A 16,533-nucleotide genomic window follows, 5' to 3' on the forward strand; every position below is an offset into this window, starting at 1 on the left:
CTTTACAACACATCAACAATGACTCAAAAATTTTGGATAATTATCATTTAAATCTTACTTGGGGAAATACGAAGGTAAACATTGAAAATACTGTTACAGATTTTCTTCTCTTAAGTAACTGAAATTTCTAAATTCTATCAAGTGATTTCGGAAACTATTGGTTAAAGTTAGCTGTAATAGAATGATTGATTCAATTGTTTCATTCTTCCATCGCTTTTTCGATGCTACATTATCTTTTAGAATTAAATATCGAGATAACTATAATTTCATAGTAAACATTGTAAACAGCGCCCGTAGTCAGAAAATTGAAGCTGGTTCTTGCTACATCTCAGAGTATAGCAATTTTATTTACTGCGTAGAATTATGACAAAATTTTATTAACTTCAACTTTCAAAATTTTTAATATTATTATTTTGACTCGTGCATGCCAAGATATAAATATAACTGGCTAAATTCTGGTTTATAAAGTCAGAATCTCTGAATTACATAATATCCGTGGTATGTTCTCTAAAATATTTTCAGGGCAAATATAAGCGACTTCTGAGGATTACCTTAAGGCTTCTCCCTTATATTATTGCTGTTTCTAAATCTAATAGTAAGGCTAACTTATGAACTACATCTTTTCTAGTAGATATTTGTCGATTTAATATAATTCTATAGTTCAGGAAAGTCTTCTTCTAAGCTTGTAATTTGTATACGGAGTTCGGCAGGGGATTTGTATCATATCTGAGGCAGGAACATGATGCTATATGCTATAAATTAATTACTCCCCAACTACGATAGATCAAATCGATAGAATGTAAGGCCAATGAGATTTTTACAAAGTACATGCTAATTTAATTATCAAAGAATGATTATAAATAACCAAAAATTAGACAAAGTAGCTAAACAAATATCAAGCCGTATTAAGTGTATCTAAGAAACAATTTCAAGATGTAATTTGTAATTAGTAAGGCATCTATTGACTATCATACTTGCATAACCAACAGAGGTACTGTGTAATGTGCAGAGTTCTCCTATTTGCTAAGAAAATTATTGATTAAAGCCGCTCTTGTGGTTTTGGCAGTGGACTGAACAAGAGTGATTTGATACATTTATCAAATACAAATGGTAGAAAGCGATTAAAAATCTTGATTCTCTGTTTTAGCTATGTCAAAAAGTTGTCTTTACATGACACGAATTTTTCTAAAAATAATTGGATGAAAGAGGTATTGAGTATAGAAGCGTAATTTATACTTGAAATAAGTTATAAAAATGCTATAGCTATTGGAGTATGAAATAAGATCGAAGAAGGATCGAATAGGAATTTTTTTAGTTTATTTCAGTGGTCTTGCAGTTTTTATCGTCGCATAACGATAACTCCTCCGGTAGCTGAATTTTGTTTTGATTCCTGATAAGTAATTGTGATTCAATTATTTTTCAACTATTTCAAACACTTTTAATTTATACTATCGCTCTCGCAAGCATTTCGTACTAGTTAAAGATTTCCTAATATACGTTCATGAAGAATGAATATGGTTCCACCTAGGATACTGAAAGCAAGCATTGTTTACCACGTGTATACCAATTAAGTAATGATCAGGATAATATTATCATATTTTTAACTCTGAATAAAAGCACTATGTAATGGATAAATGTTTGTATCTAAAATCATAAAAGAAAAATAATTATGATCCTATTAAACTAAAACATTCTGATATTGTAGTATTATTCTTTAATGAACCAGGAATTTTAATTATGAAATACAGTACCTTTCCTTACCCGTTTGATAAATTAAGTCATAGACCTTTAACTATTGCAATTTGGTGGTAATTTCCATAACATTTATCGAACATTTAGATGTAATTGTTTCATTTTATAATACTAATCATTAGTTTTAAATGATAGAAAAGAAACTTCGACTCTTAAAGTTATTTATAAACGGAAGGAGGGATTGCGACAATAGCTGGAGCATTGAATGTATGGCCATGAAATTATAGTTATGTTATAGATTATGTCAATCTGTCTAAAATTAAATCAGATTTTAATTTCAAATAAAGATATTTATTTATTTAGAAAAACTTTTTACTATTAATTAATTTTCGAACTAATTGTGGAAAAATGTAACAAGCAGTAGTTAATTTGATTGAAAATAGATGAAAACTATATAGGCGACCATTATCTCATTGAACTTTACGATTACATAATATCAGTAGTATTAATAAACATTCCTAACATTGTCATAAGACACAAGAGTCATAAATATGGTATTTATTTTCATAGTAATAATGTAGGGAAATAAAAAGTACTAAATTTACATAAATATATAATACTGAACTGTAATCCTATCTACGCGATTCATTATTTTAATGAGAATACTTAGCCAGACTGTACTGTCTGTTGTTTACAGTCTTGTGTTAACAAATTTTAAATATACGATTTATTTCTTACACAATCTGTCAAATTTGACTCTATACAGTACTACTTACTTTTAACAGAATGAACTTGTTTTCGGGAAATACCTTAAATTAATTAAGATTCCTGGTTTACTATGCGTCGAGTAGGAATTTGATAACTGATTTTTTTCTACCAAAATAATTCTAACTTTTGATTCTATATTTCATAATCTCCGTATTACTTCACCAAAATCAGATTACATCTTCCTATTCTAATATAATGACTCATGTATAATTAATGTGTTGAAATAAGAAATGTTTAATTTTTTATTTTTCAATCTATTGATCTTTTGTAGATCTTCTATAGTATTTAGCACATTTATTTCTATAATGTCGTGTTCAATCTTCCCACGTATTTATAAAGGAATATTGTTACAATAGTTATTTATCCATTCTAATGAAAGCTAAACTACCCGGTTTATAATTTTTATTTCATATTATTAGCAACATTATACAGAGATTCAAAATTATACCAACATTGTGCATAAATGTTCCATAACAATGCTTGTATTTTTAGTTCTAAAATCTTGTACTTGGATATATTTACTGGAATAATATGATTTATAAAAATGATAGTAATTAGGCCATAACATTACAGATCAATTCCGTTATTTCACTCTTTTAAATTTATCACTCGATATTCGACAATATATATTAAAGTATATTTCGTAATGCAGAAAAATCGATTTGCTCTCATCATAAATACTATCGCGCTTATAATATCATCATCACATTACTTTGATTATCGTATATAACGTCTATGATAAGTTTAGGGATATTCAATTGATGGCATCATGATTTCGGAAGTTTTATGATGCATTTTCTAGCAATTAAGGTTATTTGATAAAAAGCCTATGGCTGGTACATAATGCGAGATTTTGGTAATGAGTGTTATTTAATTGTTCATTTATTGTAAGCTAATTTTATCAGCATGACGATATTACTGCCTGAAGGTACTGCGCTTGAACAGTGATCAAATTTTATTTATGAGATTAATTTCAATTTATAGTTTCACCGTTACGATGCTAAATGGTTCAAAATAAGTCTTTGTTTGAAATTTATTTTCTAAAATTAAATTCAACATTATTCTGTCACGTGAAATTCATTTGAACATGATGAATTATGACATGACTTATTTCTAGCGCACTAGACTAATAATTTGATATTCTAAAAGCAAATTTCCAACTAAACAATAGAGATCATATTAGAAAGGAATTCACACGTAAATTTGCTTCTTTTAACCTTATCTTGCTCACCTGGATCCAGTAAGCCGCTTTTGGATAGCTTTATTGTTAAGTTAAATTAAATCAACTACATGAAGATTTTGTTTATTATTGTGTTATTGAAAGTGCTTACATATCATAATTCTTCCGATGAGATAGAAACTAAATCAATAGATTTTCTTTGTTACTGAATGTCCTTTAAATATAGTTGAAGCATAAGACCATATTAAAATTTCAATAGTGAAAGAGGAATTCTGTTTTTAGTATTTTAAATTATAGATATTTAATAGAATTTTCTGGCACATATGGATCATTTATATCGAATAAGCTATATACCTATTTTGTTATTTCTGTATACTGACAACTCCGGCCATCGCCTTGTAATATTTTTAAAATTTGAATTAGAATTCACAACGGCATAACTAGAAATTCTTAAAATAGAGTGTAATATTAATATAAATGATATTAAAAATAGCTGAAACCGAAATAATAGAGTTTCAGAAAAAGATGCATACCAATAAATTATTACGATTGGTCAAATTGCTTCAAACGGGCTGCCAAAGTAAACACTTAAAAAATAGTAGTTACCGTGAGCTACTTATATTTTCCTAAAATATAAACATTTCCATAGATAGTAATAGAGGATAGGGGTTGACAGGTAATTGATAAATTTGACTTAAATGAAACCTAATACTGGAATGGGAAAAATTTTAAAAATAGAAGAGAACTTCACATAAACTTAATCAAGCCGTAGCTTCTTATACATCTTGACAATTTTTATAAGTAACTACTATCATAGATAAAAATCAAGTTCTATCGGTTCAACTTATTATGGTATGGCCAACAGTCTATTGCTTAGGAAATTCATTTTCGATGTAATTAAATGACAAAAAATTTTAGTGCAATCCTGGCATTGGAATGAAAGTACTGTTCCAGCACCTCAGTACTGAGCCGAAAAAACTGATGATACTAGGATCATCGTGCTCCCCCGTAACTGAACCAATGGCACAAACATCGAGAGAATTCGATTTGGTGCAGGTATGAGTCTGACAATAACCATCATAAAATAATTAGACTTTAGCGCTTTGTATATTCAGTCCATAGTTTGCTAATCAAGTAATATCATTAAGTGAAGGTACATTATCATATTTGCATCAAAATAAATAAGATATTGAAGGTACTGAGGCTAACGTTGGCTCGTTGGCAACTTTTAGGTTTCCTATATATCATCATCACCTGCCTTAAGTAATCGGAATATTTATCCATACTTTTTTCGTGCACGCTCTTCAGAAAGTGAGCGTATTCTTCCGACATTTGAAATTTTTAAACGCTTTAACTGGACAAGAATCTCTATCATTTCTGAGACAAGCAAAAATCTATATACTCTGGTAAGGAAAGAAATACTAGTATTAATTCAAATATTATTAATTATTTCAGTAGCATAAGACCATGGCTCAAATCTTGAAAGCGATATTCATTAGGTTATTATGAGTGCACTATAAAAATTAAGTAGCTATCAAATCTTCTGTCTTCATTAACATCTTTAATTTAGCTATAAAGCAACGATGAAAGTAGTATGTTAAAGCGTTATGAAATCTGCAGTAATAAAAATTACGGGTAGTGTATATTAATATCACAATTTCACTTCTGCGACAAGGTAACGTACAGTAAAAGTTCATAAGTAGCTACTGACTTAAACGCCCTTTACTTAACGTTAAACACACACAGCAAAAGACTGTAAAGATGAAACTTTTATTAGCAAAGATACATCTACAACTTTATACCACACTACTCAACTCAAATGTTCCCGTTTATATAGGAACCGTCTAATTTGTAAACAACAACATCATTATTATTATATCTTACTAAGAGAAACATCTCGAACTGAGATATTCCTCACATAGCTTTTCTATAAGAAAATATTTTGAATCTCTTACTCATACTTAATCGTAATCTAAGCTCGTACATTGTCTAATTCAATTATCATCAACTAGAACTTGAATCATCTTACTGCTATCTATCACACAATAACAATCAATATCAAATATGTAATGAACTATTACAAACAATATCTACGTTAAGGCATTACTTATCTTACCTAGCACTACAAATATAGATATTCTCCATACTAGCTACTACTGTACTTATTAAACTATCCTAATGACAAGGTAACATCGTAACAATTAATCACACTTAGTTCAGGAATTTAAGAGGAAAGCGTAAACTACCAGATAACGTGAAGCAGCAAGTTATCCGTCTGATCAATATCTTAGTGCATCGTCACTATTTTATAAACAGCTGGAAAATATTTATTTGATTAATTTAATTGCTTTAACGGGACAATTATGATATATTAAAATAAAAAATATTTACCGATCATAAATCACTGCAGGTAGCTAAACTAAACGTAAAGTGACAGTAGAGAATATTAAAATGACCATATTAGTATAAGACTGTACCAGCGCCATTCAAATAATATTTCATTAAAATTGCACGATCACTGCGAGAAATTGCATCCACGAAATTTGATAATGAGATTAAGATTTGTAGCGTATACAAAGTGATATAAATACTACAAAAATGTTAGTTTGATTACATTTTTCAGAAAGGCATGATTATACCTAATATTTGTAATATTATTTAATACAGAGTTTGAATATTCCATGTATGATTAAGGATAAAGTTGATTTAGAAAAGTTATCGATTAAGGTAACCTTAACAGATAGTGGCTTTGATATATACCGATCAAGAAATTCCAAATTTTAGAAAAATAAGGGCTTTATTGAATCTTATACAAAGATTAACTACACACAGCTTTGGTCTAGCCCGAATACTACTACTAAAGACTTCTAGAAAGAACTAAGAGAATAATCTAAAGTTGCATGCTTTTATACTTCTCATAGCATTCGCAGCTACAATCCGCATGGCAACCTTTTACCTTATATTACACATAGTTTTATTTATTTTTAGTAACACTATTCTACTGCGGACCATCATTTAATCCAATATGAATATGACTACAGTATTACGTAGACATTATTCACACCAGCCAAAGTATAATGAATTAACCATATCCTAATATATGATTTACAGTTCTATTTTTACCTATAACCTTATTAGTAACTCAATACCTTACTGTATTTAGTCATCTATACTCTAGCATAGAGTCTATACCACTACAGTCTATAGTTATGACTACCAAATATCTCTTAGGTTAAATATCTACCGTACATTATACTAAGCATGGCTAGCAGTCTACAATCACAATACTAAATTACATTACAGTGGCATAGTTCAAGATGGTACGATGCGGCGAATTACTTGATCTTTTTTAATTTGCTTTAAACTATAGCTAACGAATCAAATTATTGCTACCGCTAACCGTACCGGACTAAATATTGTGGTTTCTGCTGGTTTTGACACAAATGAAGATCCAGGTCAAGCATTGCAGTCTATAAAGGTTAATGATTATGAATATACATGTAAAATTATAGACCAAATTTCGAATTCTTATAAGTAAAGTAATACTAGAAGGCTAGTAAACATTCTGCGTAAATTTTGAGGTAAAATATTGATCGATCGCTTGATATAAGATAAATTTTTCTGCCGACTACATATCTAACGGAAAATTCATCATTATGAATGAATTGTTGAGCTTAAGAATAAATAAATTTTTTTATCCCAATACAGACGTATCTTGCTCTTATTGATACATTTTTTATCACCATGATGAAAAAGAATATCGAAATCATTGCATTAATTATAAAATTATTAATAGAAGCTTGATGGATAATTTTAAATTCTTAACAGATGAAATCAAATCATTAATGACTAAATAATTTCTGTATTCAAAGTAGAATTCAAAAGTTCGCATTATATATGCAGGCTTTTATCCAGGACCAGGACGTCGAGTGCTATGCAAAGTAAGAATTTTTATCTATTAGTATATGTATAAAGCAACAACATTTATATAGAGAGTTATTTCAAAGTTACCTAGATGATATTTAGTCCAGTTACGAGCTAGGAATAGCCTTAAATTGCAACAAGGATAGAGAGGGTGATTTCTATCCTTTACTACTGCTATTTGGAATACTAGACAATTGGTATTCCAAGGCAGATACGGTTTAACGTAGGCAGACCTTCAAGACTTACTAGAAAATCACAGTCTAATTTATTGTCGGTGAACTCGCCGTTTATATAGGCTTAGGATCTAATACCGGTTTAGCTACACAAGTCACCTCGTCTGTTAGAAATTATCCAAATTAATACCCTAAAGAGATTTTATCTGTACAGATTAGATGCAGTCTAATCCTATTAAATTTACTGTAACAGTATTAAAATAATCAATGCTTATTAATAATTTAACAGATACATATATAGCTATCCTACTAAGACATTTCCTCTAAATTTAAGAGTTGTACTTTGACCTTAACAACTTAAAGGTGATAGATATAATCCAGTTCAGCTTGTTGGCAATTACCATTTTAGTCTATGTAATCCTAAATTAAGGATATCAACTGCTAACCACTAAAAGTACAATTAAGGAGACCGTAAAACATTTCTGAGATATAAGCATATATAGAACGTAATATAGAAATAAATAATATGTCACGAAGATTACCTAAAAAGTCCCCTAAGTGGTTTCCATTAACATTTTAAAAGACAGCATAGAATATTATTCCTGGCTCTTGATATGTAAATATATAGATAAAGAGCAATTTAACGAAGTGACAATTTTGTATGGATGATACAAGAAGTTTGATATGTTTCGTAGATAGCGATTCTTTACAGAATAAATTCCGAATCTGATATACTATAAAAACAGTTGAATATTTTTACTGCTTCATGATAACACTGGGAAGTAGAGTAAATTCGACTAGAAATTATACTATTTTGAACAGTTGAATGGTACTAAGTATAATGACTGATAATGCAGATATAGTGGTCTACAATAGAATTTGCGACTAAAATATTTGAGTATGGAAAACACTCTAGGTTTTAAAAATGCAATTAGAAATTGCTCAGACTCACAATCTAGATATCAAACTTAAAGGCTCTTGTACTGCAATATTTTGACGACCGAATTGAGTTTGCATCTGTGACTGAAATGTTAACAGAAATGCATAATAATCATGATACATATATGAACGCGACCGTATGCGAAATCGGTCATGCGGTACCGTTCATATATATATATGCATTATAGGTCGCTCAGTCACGCTTGTCATGATACTGTACAGATATGCATCATGAACACTTAAATAACAGATACTGTGCGTGCTCGTATAAAAGTAAATTTTATCTTAGGTTCGTAGGCCTAACTTTATTACGGTTTGGTAAACTTACACAGAATAAGATATAGTCAGCCGCATTACAGACGGTTATCAATTGTTAGTAATAAATTGTGAGTTGTTAGTTCAATTGGCCGTTTTAATAAATAGCTTTTAGAATAAAGTTATGATTCTTAAGCTGAGTATTCTATCGTCTAAGACTCAAATCTAGATTTGGTAGATTAAAGTGTGCTTAGAGTTAGTTGCTTAGATAGTTAAAACTACTTTAGAGGAAAGAATCCTATTAATTTTTGTGTTGCAATCTCGCATGTGACATAATAGCAATAAAATATGCCCATTAAGTTTAGTCGATTATAGAAAGGATAGTATTATGTCTAAAAGTACTCTTTAATATAGCGATGAACATGAAAATACTTTAATAATCATCTTGTTCAGTACCAACGATAAATAAATGGACGCGTATTTTAGAGATTATCTTCACATATAGTAGATTCCATTACAAAGGAATTGGTAATTCTGGTAGGAACATAATAATTTCATTAATCTTGATATTTCCTGTAATATTACGGCACATGTTATGATCTCTTAAGATCTTTTCATTAACATTACTTTGACCAGTCCTTAACATATACATATTATCACCTAGCTTAAAATAGACTAAATAAATTACAAATAAATATTATCCGATATTTACCTTGATATTGTATACCGTACTTTACGTTCTCCTAATATACAGTATCTCACAGCATGGTTCTAATTAGTAGGAAAAAATTCCGACAGTAAATATATTTACGTTAATATTTTTGAAGACAATAAACAACCTTATAAATATCCCTATGAACAACGTGAAGTTTGTTATGTAAACAGAGTAATTTCTCAGTAAAGGCTTAATTCCTATCTTTAAATTAAAACTGTCGCAGGCATATCATCTAGGCTTAGTACGCCCAAAATATGTCTGGGTCGGGCCAGGTTGGTTTACCACTCGCTATTGGTGGCGAAACCCGGAAGGCGGTGAGGTTGTCGTTGGAAAGTCAAGATGTAACGATACCATAATGGATTCGATGGCGGAAGGATATTTCTCCACGGATCCATTAGCTAAGTCTCAAAGCCCAGACCCAACTATATCTGGCATGGTAAGGAGTTTTCAGAGTACAAAATTTATTGCTCGATAATTATAATCGTTGTTGATTATTCCTCATCAGTTTTTTTATTTAAAAATTTTTATCCGGATGCTATAGTTTGAAAATTTTTATAATTTAATGAGATTACTACAGCTAGAATATCGAGTCAAACTAAAATTAAAATGAAGATTGCTAGGATTTTCGATGCCGTTAGACTAAAAGTAATGTTCTGCTTTGCTTCTAAATTGGTTAGACAACGAACGAATGGATTGAAGCATATGATAATTTTCGAAATTCTGAATCTTATTCAAAATATAAAGGAGGAATTAAATTTGCAACTTTTACCTATGATGCTACGTGGGCAGTTGCAGTAGCGTTAAATAATTCTATTCCACGTTTGGCTGAAATGAATAAAACGTTGCAAGACTTTCAATATAATGATAAAGTGTTTTTAAATATATTCAAAAATGAAATGGCTAAAGTATCATTTCTAGGAGTATCGGTTAGAAGTTTTACCAATGATGAATTACTTGCTTCGATTGCATATAACTATCTATAGCGACATTAAGATATAAAACTATATAAACCTATTACAAGAATACTGTATTCAACAAGATATAATGAATAAAATACTGCATTGAAGAAAAATTATAATTACAGTATTCTCATAATTCGGCTTTGTGAAAGTTATTATTATCGTTACGAAGTTATTTACATTATAAATAGCGCTTTTGCATCTTTTCTTATTCTATTTTTGGCTGATAGGGTCCACTAGCATTTACAAATACCGGTGATCGACTTGGCATAACTGTCATTAAGAGAATACAAAGTAAGCGAAAATTATCTTTAAAAGGCATTTTTATCATCGTTCAATGCATCATAATATACGTGTATATGGAGCCATAATTTTTACCTTTAATTTTATACTTGCCTTATCTTATGGGTTATTTATTTGCTGTTAGGATATATATTAATTTTATGTCATATAATTTTTCTTCGTAATAATCTATTACTAGGAATATATTATATCTTCAAGAGTATGCTTTCATAAATTTATAAATTATTATTCTAACTTAAACAGATCTAGAGGAAATTACTGTTGCACTGTACTACGATCAAGGTACTAGAGTGATTTGGAATAATTCTATCCAATTCAAATGGGGTACTCCGGGTACGAGCAAGTAAATTCGAAATTATATGCGACTACTTGTCGTTTGATATATTACTTTAAAATTCTGACAGGTGATAAAGTTCCAATTGATTTTCCTGAAATTCGTCCTGAAAAAGAAGCCGTTCCATTATTCTTATACGTCTTTATGGTCATTCTTACATCTGCTGGCATTATTTTAGCTCTGTCACTTCTAGTATTCAATTACTACTATCGAGAAAATAGGTTAAAGCATTGTAGATTCTTATCAATAAATATGCCAATATTTCCGACAAAATCTATTGTTATAGCTATAGAGACTTCGATAAGTCGGCCGATATTGAATTTGTTGCAATTCAAAAAATTATATTAGAGTATTAGTTGAAAAATGGGCACTGCCTATCGATTAGAATTTACTTAGAATGCGGTAGTTACTGTAGAGCAGTGATATGCATACATGTAAGCTCTCCTGAAGCAATGTATGAAATACTAATACCGCAGCTATTACTATCAACGAATTCGAAGGCATAACTCATCAGGAGTATTGGTAATTTTGAACATAGAACATATGTAGAGAATAAGATTGTAAATCAAGTACGAAAATACTAAAACAGTCCATGAAGTAAATAGGCCGTAACGCTATCAATAACTAAATATAACTTAATATTCTTGCATCCAGACCTAGAAGACTATAAATTTTATCTATATTACTACAGAGCCATATAGAATACCAATATTTGAGAATACGTTAGAATTATAGTAAAATCTTAAAGCAGTGCTATCCAATGCTAAATTTTAATTTACTTTTCCCTTGCTTCTACCATTACTGATCTTACAGAATTATGAAATTAACAAGCCCAAATATAAACAATGCCATCATCTTTGGTTCAATATTTTGCTACTTGTCCGTCATATTTCTTGGCATGGATTCAGAAACACTGGGAATCCATTATCGATCTTTCATGACTACGGCCTGCTGGGTAAACCTTTTCTAGATTAATAGTGATTTAGAATAAACTGAATCCTCCTTCTATCGAGTCAATAACTTTAAGTCGACAATACTGCGGACATCAAAGACCTTTATTTGAACTGTATATCATTTCAGCAGCATAATTTTTTGATTTATTTCCAATAGATTCAAGTTTGGTTACTGCTATTAGGATTTATGTTAGGATTTAGTGCACTTTTTGCTAAAACTTGGCGTTTGTACGTTATATTTACCAATAAAACTGGCAAAAGCAAGGTAATTTTCACTCCATGAGGGCTTAATTTTATTAATACTAGAGTAAATACAGTTCGTTACACTTTGCGGTATTTTATCGCTACTTTATTTATTAGTAATTAATGCTCGATTTTATCCTTTTCATCTCATAGATCATAAAGGATAAGCAGTTATATGCTTTTATTGCCATAATTGTCACTATTGGAATTGCAATACTAGTTGCACAAGCAGCTATTGATCCTATATACCTCGAAGAGCGCAACCTCTCTGCTGTAAGTAATAATCTTCGGAAGAAAATATTTTCTACCAGCTAATTTGAGTACTTGTCTGGTTAACTTTCAACTATCATATTCTGATTTTTAATAAGAATGAGAAAATACTGTTTCTCCAAATGATTAACTGCGCATTCTTGATATATAACTTGGCTATACGTAGATACCTTATAAAAATGGAGATTTAATCGTGATTCCAGTCTCTATGAACTGCTTAACTAGAAATTCCGTCATCTGGCAGGTCATTATGCTAGGACCCAATGGTATTTTATTAGCTTATGGTCTGTTGTTAGCGTGGAGAACTCGAAATATTTCTATTACGGCTGCAAATGACTCCAAATACATTGGATTTGCCATCTACAATGTCACTATTTTTTCCGGTACTGCAGTCTTGGTTGGATTTACGGTCAGCCAACAGGCGATACGTTTCGGTATGATTGCGTCTTTCATCATTTTATCAACGACCGGATCAATTGCGTTGATTTTCGTACCAAAGGTGAATCGATTATTAGACATCATAGATTAAACATTATATAGCAGTTTGTATTTTTAAGGCTTACAATATCAGCATAGTGAGAGTTTTGAAATGATTATTAATGTTGCATTTGTCTAAATAGATTTTACAGATTAAATATAATAGAGTTGCAGATGCAAATTCGAATGCTGGAGAAATGACTACATTCGGCAATGAAACTGTAAGGCTAATTAAATTAAGAATTGAATCAAAATTTATAGCATTTATTAATTTGGTCAATATTCGAGTTGGTATATATTAACGTACATATTATAAGATAATGACACCCAAATGGTGAAAGAGATCACTGCAAATGGTTTTACAGAATTAGCTTAGCTAATAATATTTAAATTTAAAAGTCTTAGCTTTGAACTTAAGATCAGCAAGGTAGCATGACAAATAGAATAATATTTTTTGGAATAAAATCGCCTAAACTTTAATATCCCTTAAACTGAAGCAATCTTCCATTATCTTGCGTTATATGATCAGACCCTCATTTCAATTTCATATTTTTTAATTGATAGCTGGAAGAAAAGATTAACCGGCTGCAGTTGGTCGTGGAAGAGAAGGACAAAAACATTAAAAAGGTAGGCTAGTGTTTATTACACTAATCTGTCCTTGATATAGACTGCATCGATTCTCTGAATGTGAAAAATAGATAACTTAATTTCGGTTAAAACTATTAATCAAATAATTTACGTTATGTTCGAATGCATTATACGCATATATTTCCATACATAATAGAATAAATGGCTGAGTGCGAATCCAATTACGGTATATTATTAACGTATAACTGGTTGACACGCGATTGCTATACTTCATGTACTGTATATACGGTCTGTATATATTTATAATGTTTACTTTACAATTTACAGTTTATTATACTGATATTGGGCATCATCGACAACTTTAAAAAGATGTGTACGCTATGAATTTACGTTTCTAATGGAAGACCCATAAAAGAATATAGATTCATAATGTATTAATAGCTCTAGTTTCGAAATCTGTAGACTAATGAGTATACCACCCAATAGGCACTTAGGATATCATTCCTTTCAATTTGAAAACCTCATAGATATATAACTGACTTCTATATTTTGCAGAATGAGAAAGTACTTTAATTCCGAAAGTTCATAATTAAGACGAGTCAGTTTCTTATTTTGAAAATGATGAATAATATTTCTAGCCAATATATTACTATCTAGCATTCTCGAATTTATGCCATTCTAATATCTAATGCAAGCTTACTCTAATAATCTTTCCTCTATTGGTATGATATGTAACATAATTTTACTGCTAATAATACTAATAATTTACTTCTAGTTGGAAACTGAATTAAGCAAATTGAGTGCAGATAAATGTGAGCTGCAAAATAAACCTGTGGAACAAGGTGCGTACAGACTAACTACTTAGTAATATTTTGATGAAATAGCTATATATTGTATAATTAAAGTATGATTTTAACTCCGATTAGTTAAAAACATGCTTGATTCGTATTTGAATGATATCGGTGCAGTAAAATACAGTTCTTCTTTTCGCTTATTAGCTGTAGGAGAGCAGAATTAATTGGTTCCTTAAATTTCCAAAATGTTTTTGGATGATAGAAATATAAAACTGTGAGCTCCGTTTTATCCCTAAAATATCTTACGAAACTGAAGTGGAGCTAATATGATCAATGTTGGCGTTCAAAGTAATAAACGAGCACCATTCCAATTCTATTATTGATTGATATTTAGTACCGTAATACATAACGCAATATCACTACTTTTAACATACTCTACCAATATAAATGTCTCACATGACGAGCGTTGCAAGGTTAGTTTATCGATTTAAAGTATTACCTTGATTACATTATCAAGGTAGTAAAGGATGATAACCTATAAAATAACCAAAGTCGTTATCAGGTTCATCTTTCATTTGCAGTTTTTTAGAATTACATAGCTTATTAATCCACTCTTCTGATTAACCTTGCACTCTTTACCAGCTGCAATAATATTTAAATACTAACTAAATTAAAATATCAATTTAACTACACGTACTGCATAAGCGTTCACTAGTTGGCTATTAATCAATTCTAATACTCTCAAGCCTTATACGTCTATTACTATATCATCTCTTAAATGCCTTTTAGAAAGAAACTGTTACAAACATAAACACGGATTAACATAAAATATTAATTACCTAATTAACGTAGGATACTACATATATTTAACTTCAAGAGCTAACTTGACAAACTCTTACAATATCTATTCCTTTTGTATCTTTGATCTTACAAATTCTAAATACCTTTCCTAAACGATTCAAATATTATAAATATTAATCCACTAGAAAGATTCGTTTAATTAATTAATGAATTAATTGATAAATGTACTGATTTTGTATCCAATCAAATGTCTATCAATCTACTATTATGATCATAAGTATATATGTACTGTAGCATACTATATATGATTTACTTTCTGTTCCGTAATTAATTTATTAGAGTACAATTCAAGCAACAACGAAATGATAATTAAATAATTTATGCCTATTATGAAATTATGTTCACTAGATATTTTTTTGGGAAATAAGATCGCTCCCACCCGAAATAATATGTTATACTTAAAAAATAACCTTATTATGATAGTATAAAATAGACTGCTGTACTGCATGAAAAGTGTATATACGTTATCAATTGGAAGATTTTAAACGATTATAACGGTAATGTATCTTCTTTAGAAGTGATAATCATCGTGAATAAATATGAAATACATTTGCTCCTTCAATTGCTGACACTTCTGGCTACGATAGTGGATTAGATTTAAAAGTGTGATGAAATTATGATGTTGAAGTTACGTATAGTAAGATTAGATTGATTTTAATGAAAGCAACTGTGATGTTCCGGAAGATAATGCGAATGTCATGATTGCAAGAAATGACAAGAGAAAGAATTATGATCATTCCTAAAATCGTCTTTTTACTCTATTTGATCTCCGACTAGCTTCAGGGATCCTCAATAAGGAAACTAGTTTATTCCAGTTCCACTCATACGAGCTAATTGATAGTAATTTACGTTAAAGATTTTATCTACGGGTATTGCAAATTAGTGTACGCTAGTACCAGTGCACTATAAACTACTCTCGGTAGGACGGAGTTAAAAATTAATAATTAAAATCTAACATAGTTTTCCTATTTCACACATATGCCCGGGTGCTAGTCTCTCAAAGTATAGTCATATGAATTATGCACTATATTCATACATATTTACTATTGCCTAGGTCTCGGTGATATTTTAAATCGCACAGCAAAGGTTTACTATCAAACACAAA

At 30.1% G+C, this 16,533-nt stretch overlaps 1 protein-coding gene across 1 annotated transcript; it reads left to right on the forward strand.

Moving 5' to 3' along the window:
- Positions 1–3,366: 3,366 nt before the first annotated feature.
- Positions 3,367–14,791, forward strand: TRIADDRAFT_51774 (uncharacterized protein; the record flags this gene model as incomplete). Its single annotated transcript, XM_002107816.1, has 20 exons — positions 3,367–3,388; positions 3,632–3,700; positions 4,134–4,220; positions 4,632–4,696; positions 6,308–6,367; positions 7,011–7,118; positions 7,516–7,581; positions 9,870–10,082; positions 10,324–10,572; positions 10,836–10,899; positions 11,152–11,241; positions 11,313–11,463; positions 12,056–12,197; positions 12,353–12,460; positions 12,592–12,711; positions 12,875–13,117; positions 13,329–13,406; positions 13,750–13,812; positions 14,549–14,615; positions 14,700–14,791. The coding sequence occupies 20 exons, from the start codon at positions 3,367–3,369 to the stop codon at positions 14,789–14,791; spliced, it is 2,157 nt and encodes a 718-aa protein (XP_002107852.1).
- Positions 14,792–16,533: the final 1,742 nt, after the last annotated feature.

This window comes from Trichoplax adhaerens, genomic scaffold (assembly GCF_000150275.1).
Source record: "Trichoplax adhaerens TRIADscaffold_1 genomic scaffold, whole genome shotgun sequence".
Lineage (NCBI taxonomy): Eukaryota > Metazoa > Placozoa > Uniplacotomia > Trichoplacea > Trichoplacidae > Trichoplax > Trichoplax adhaerens.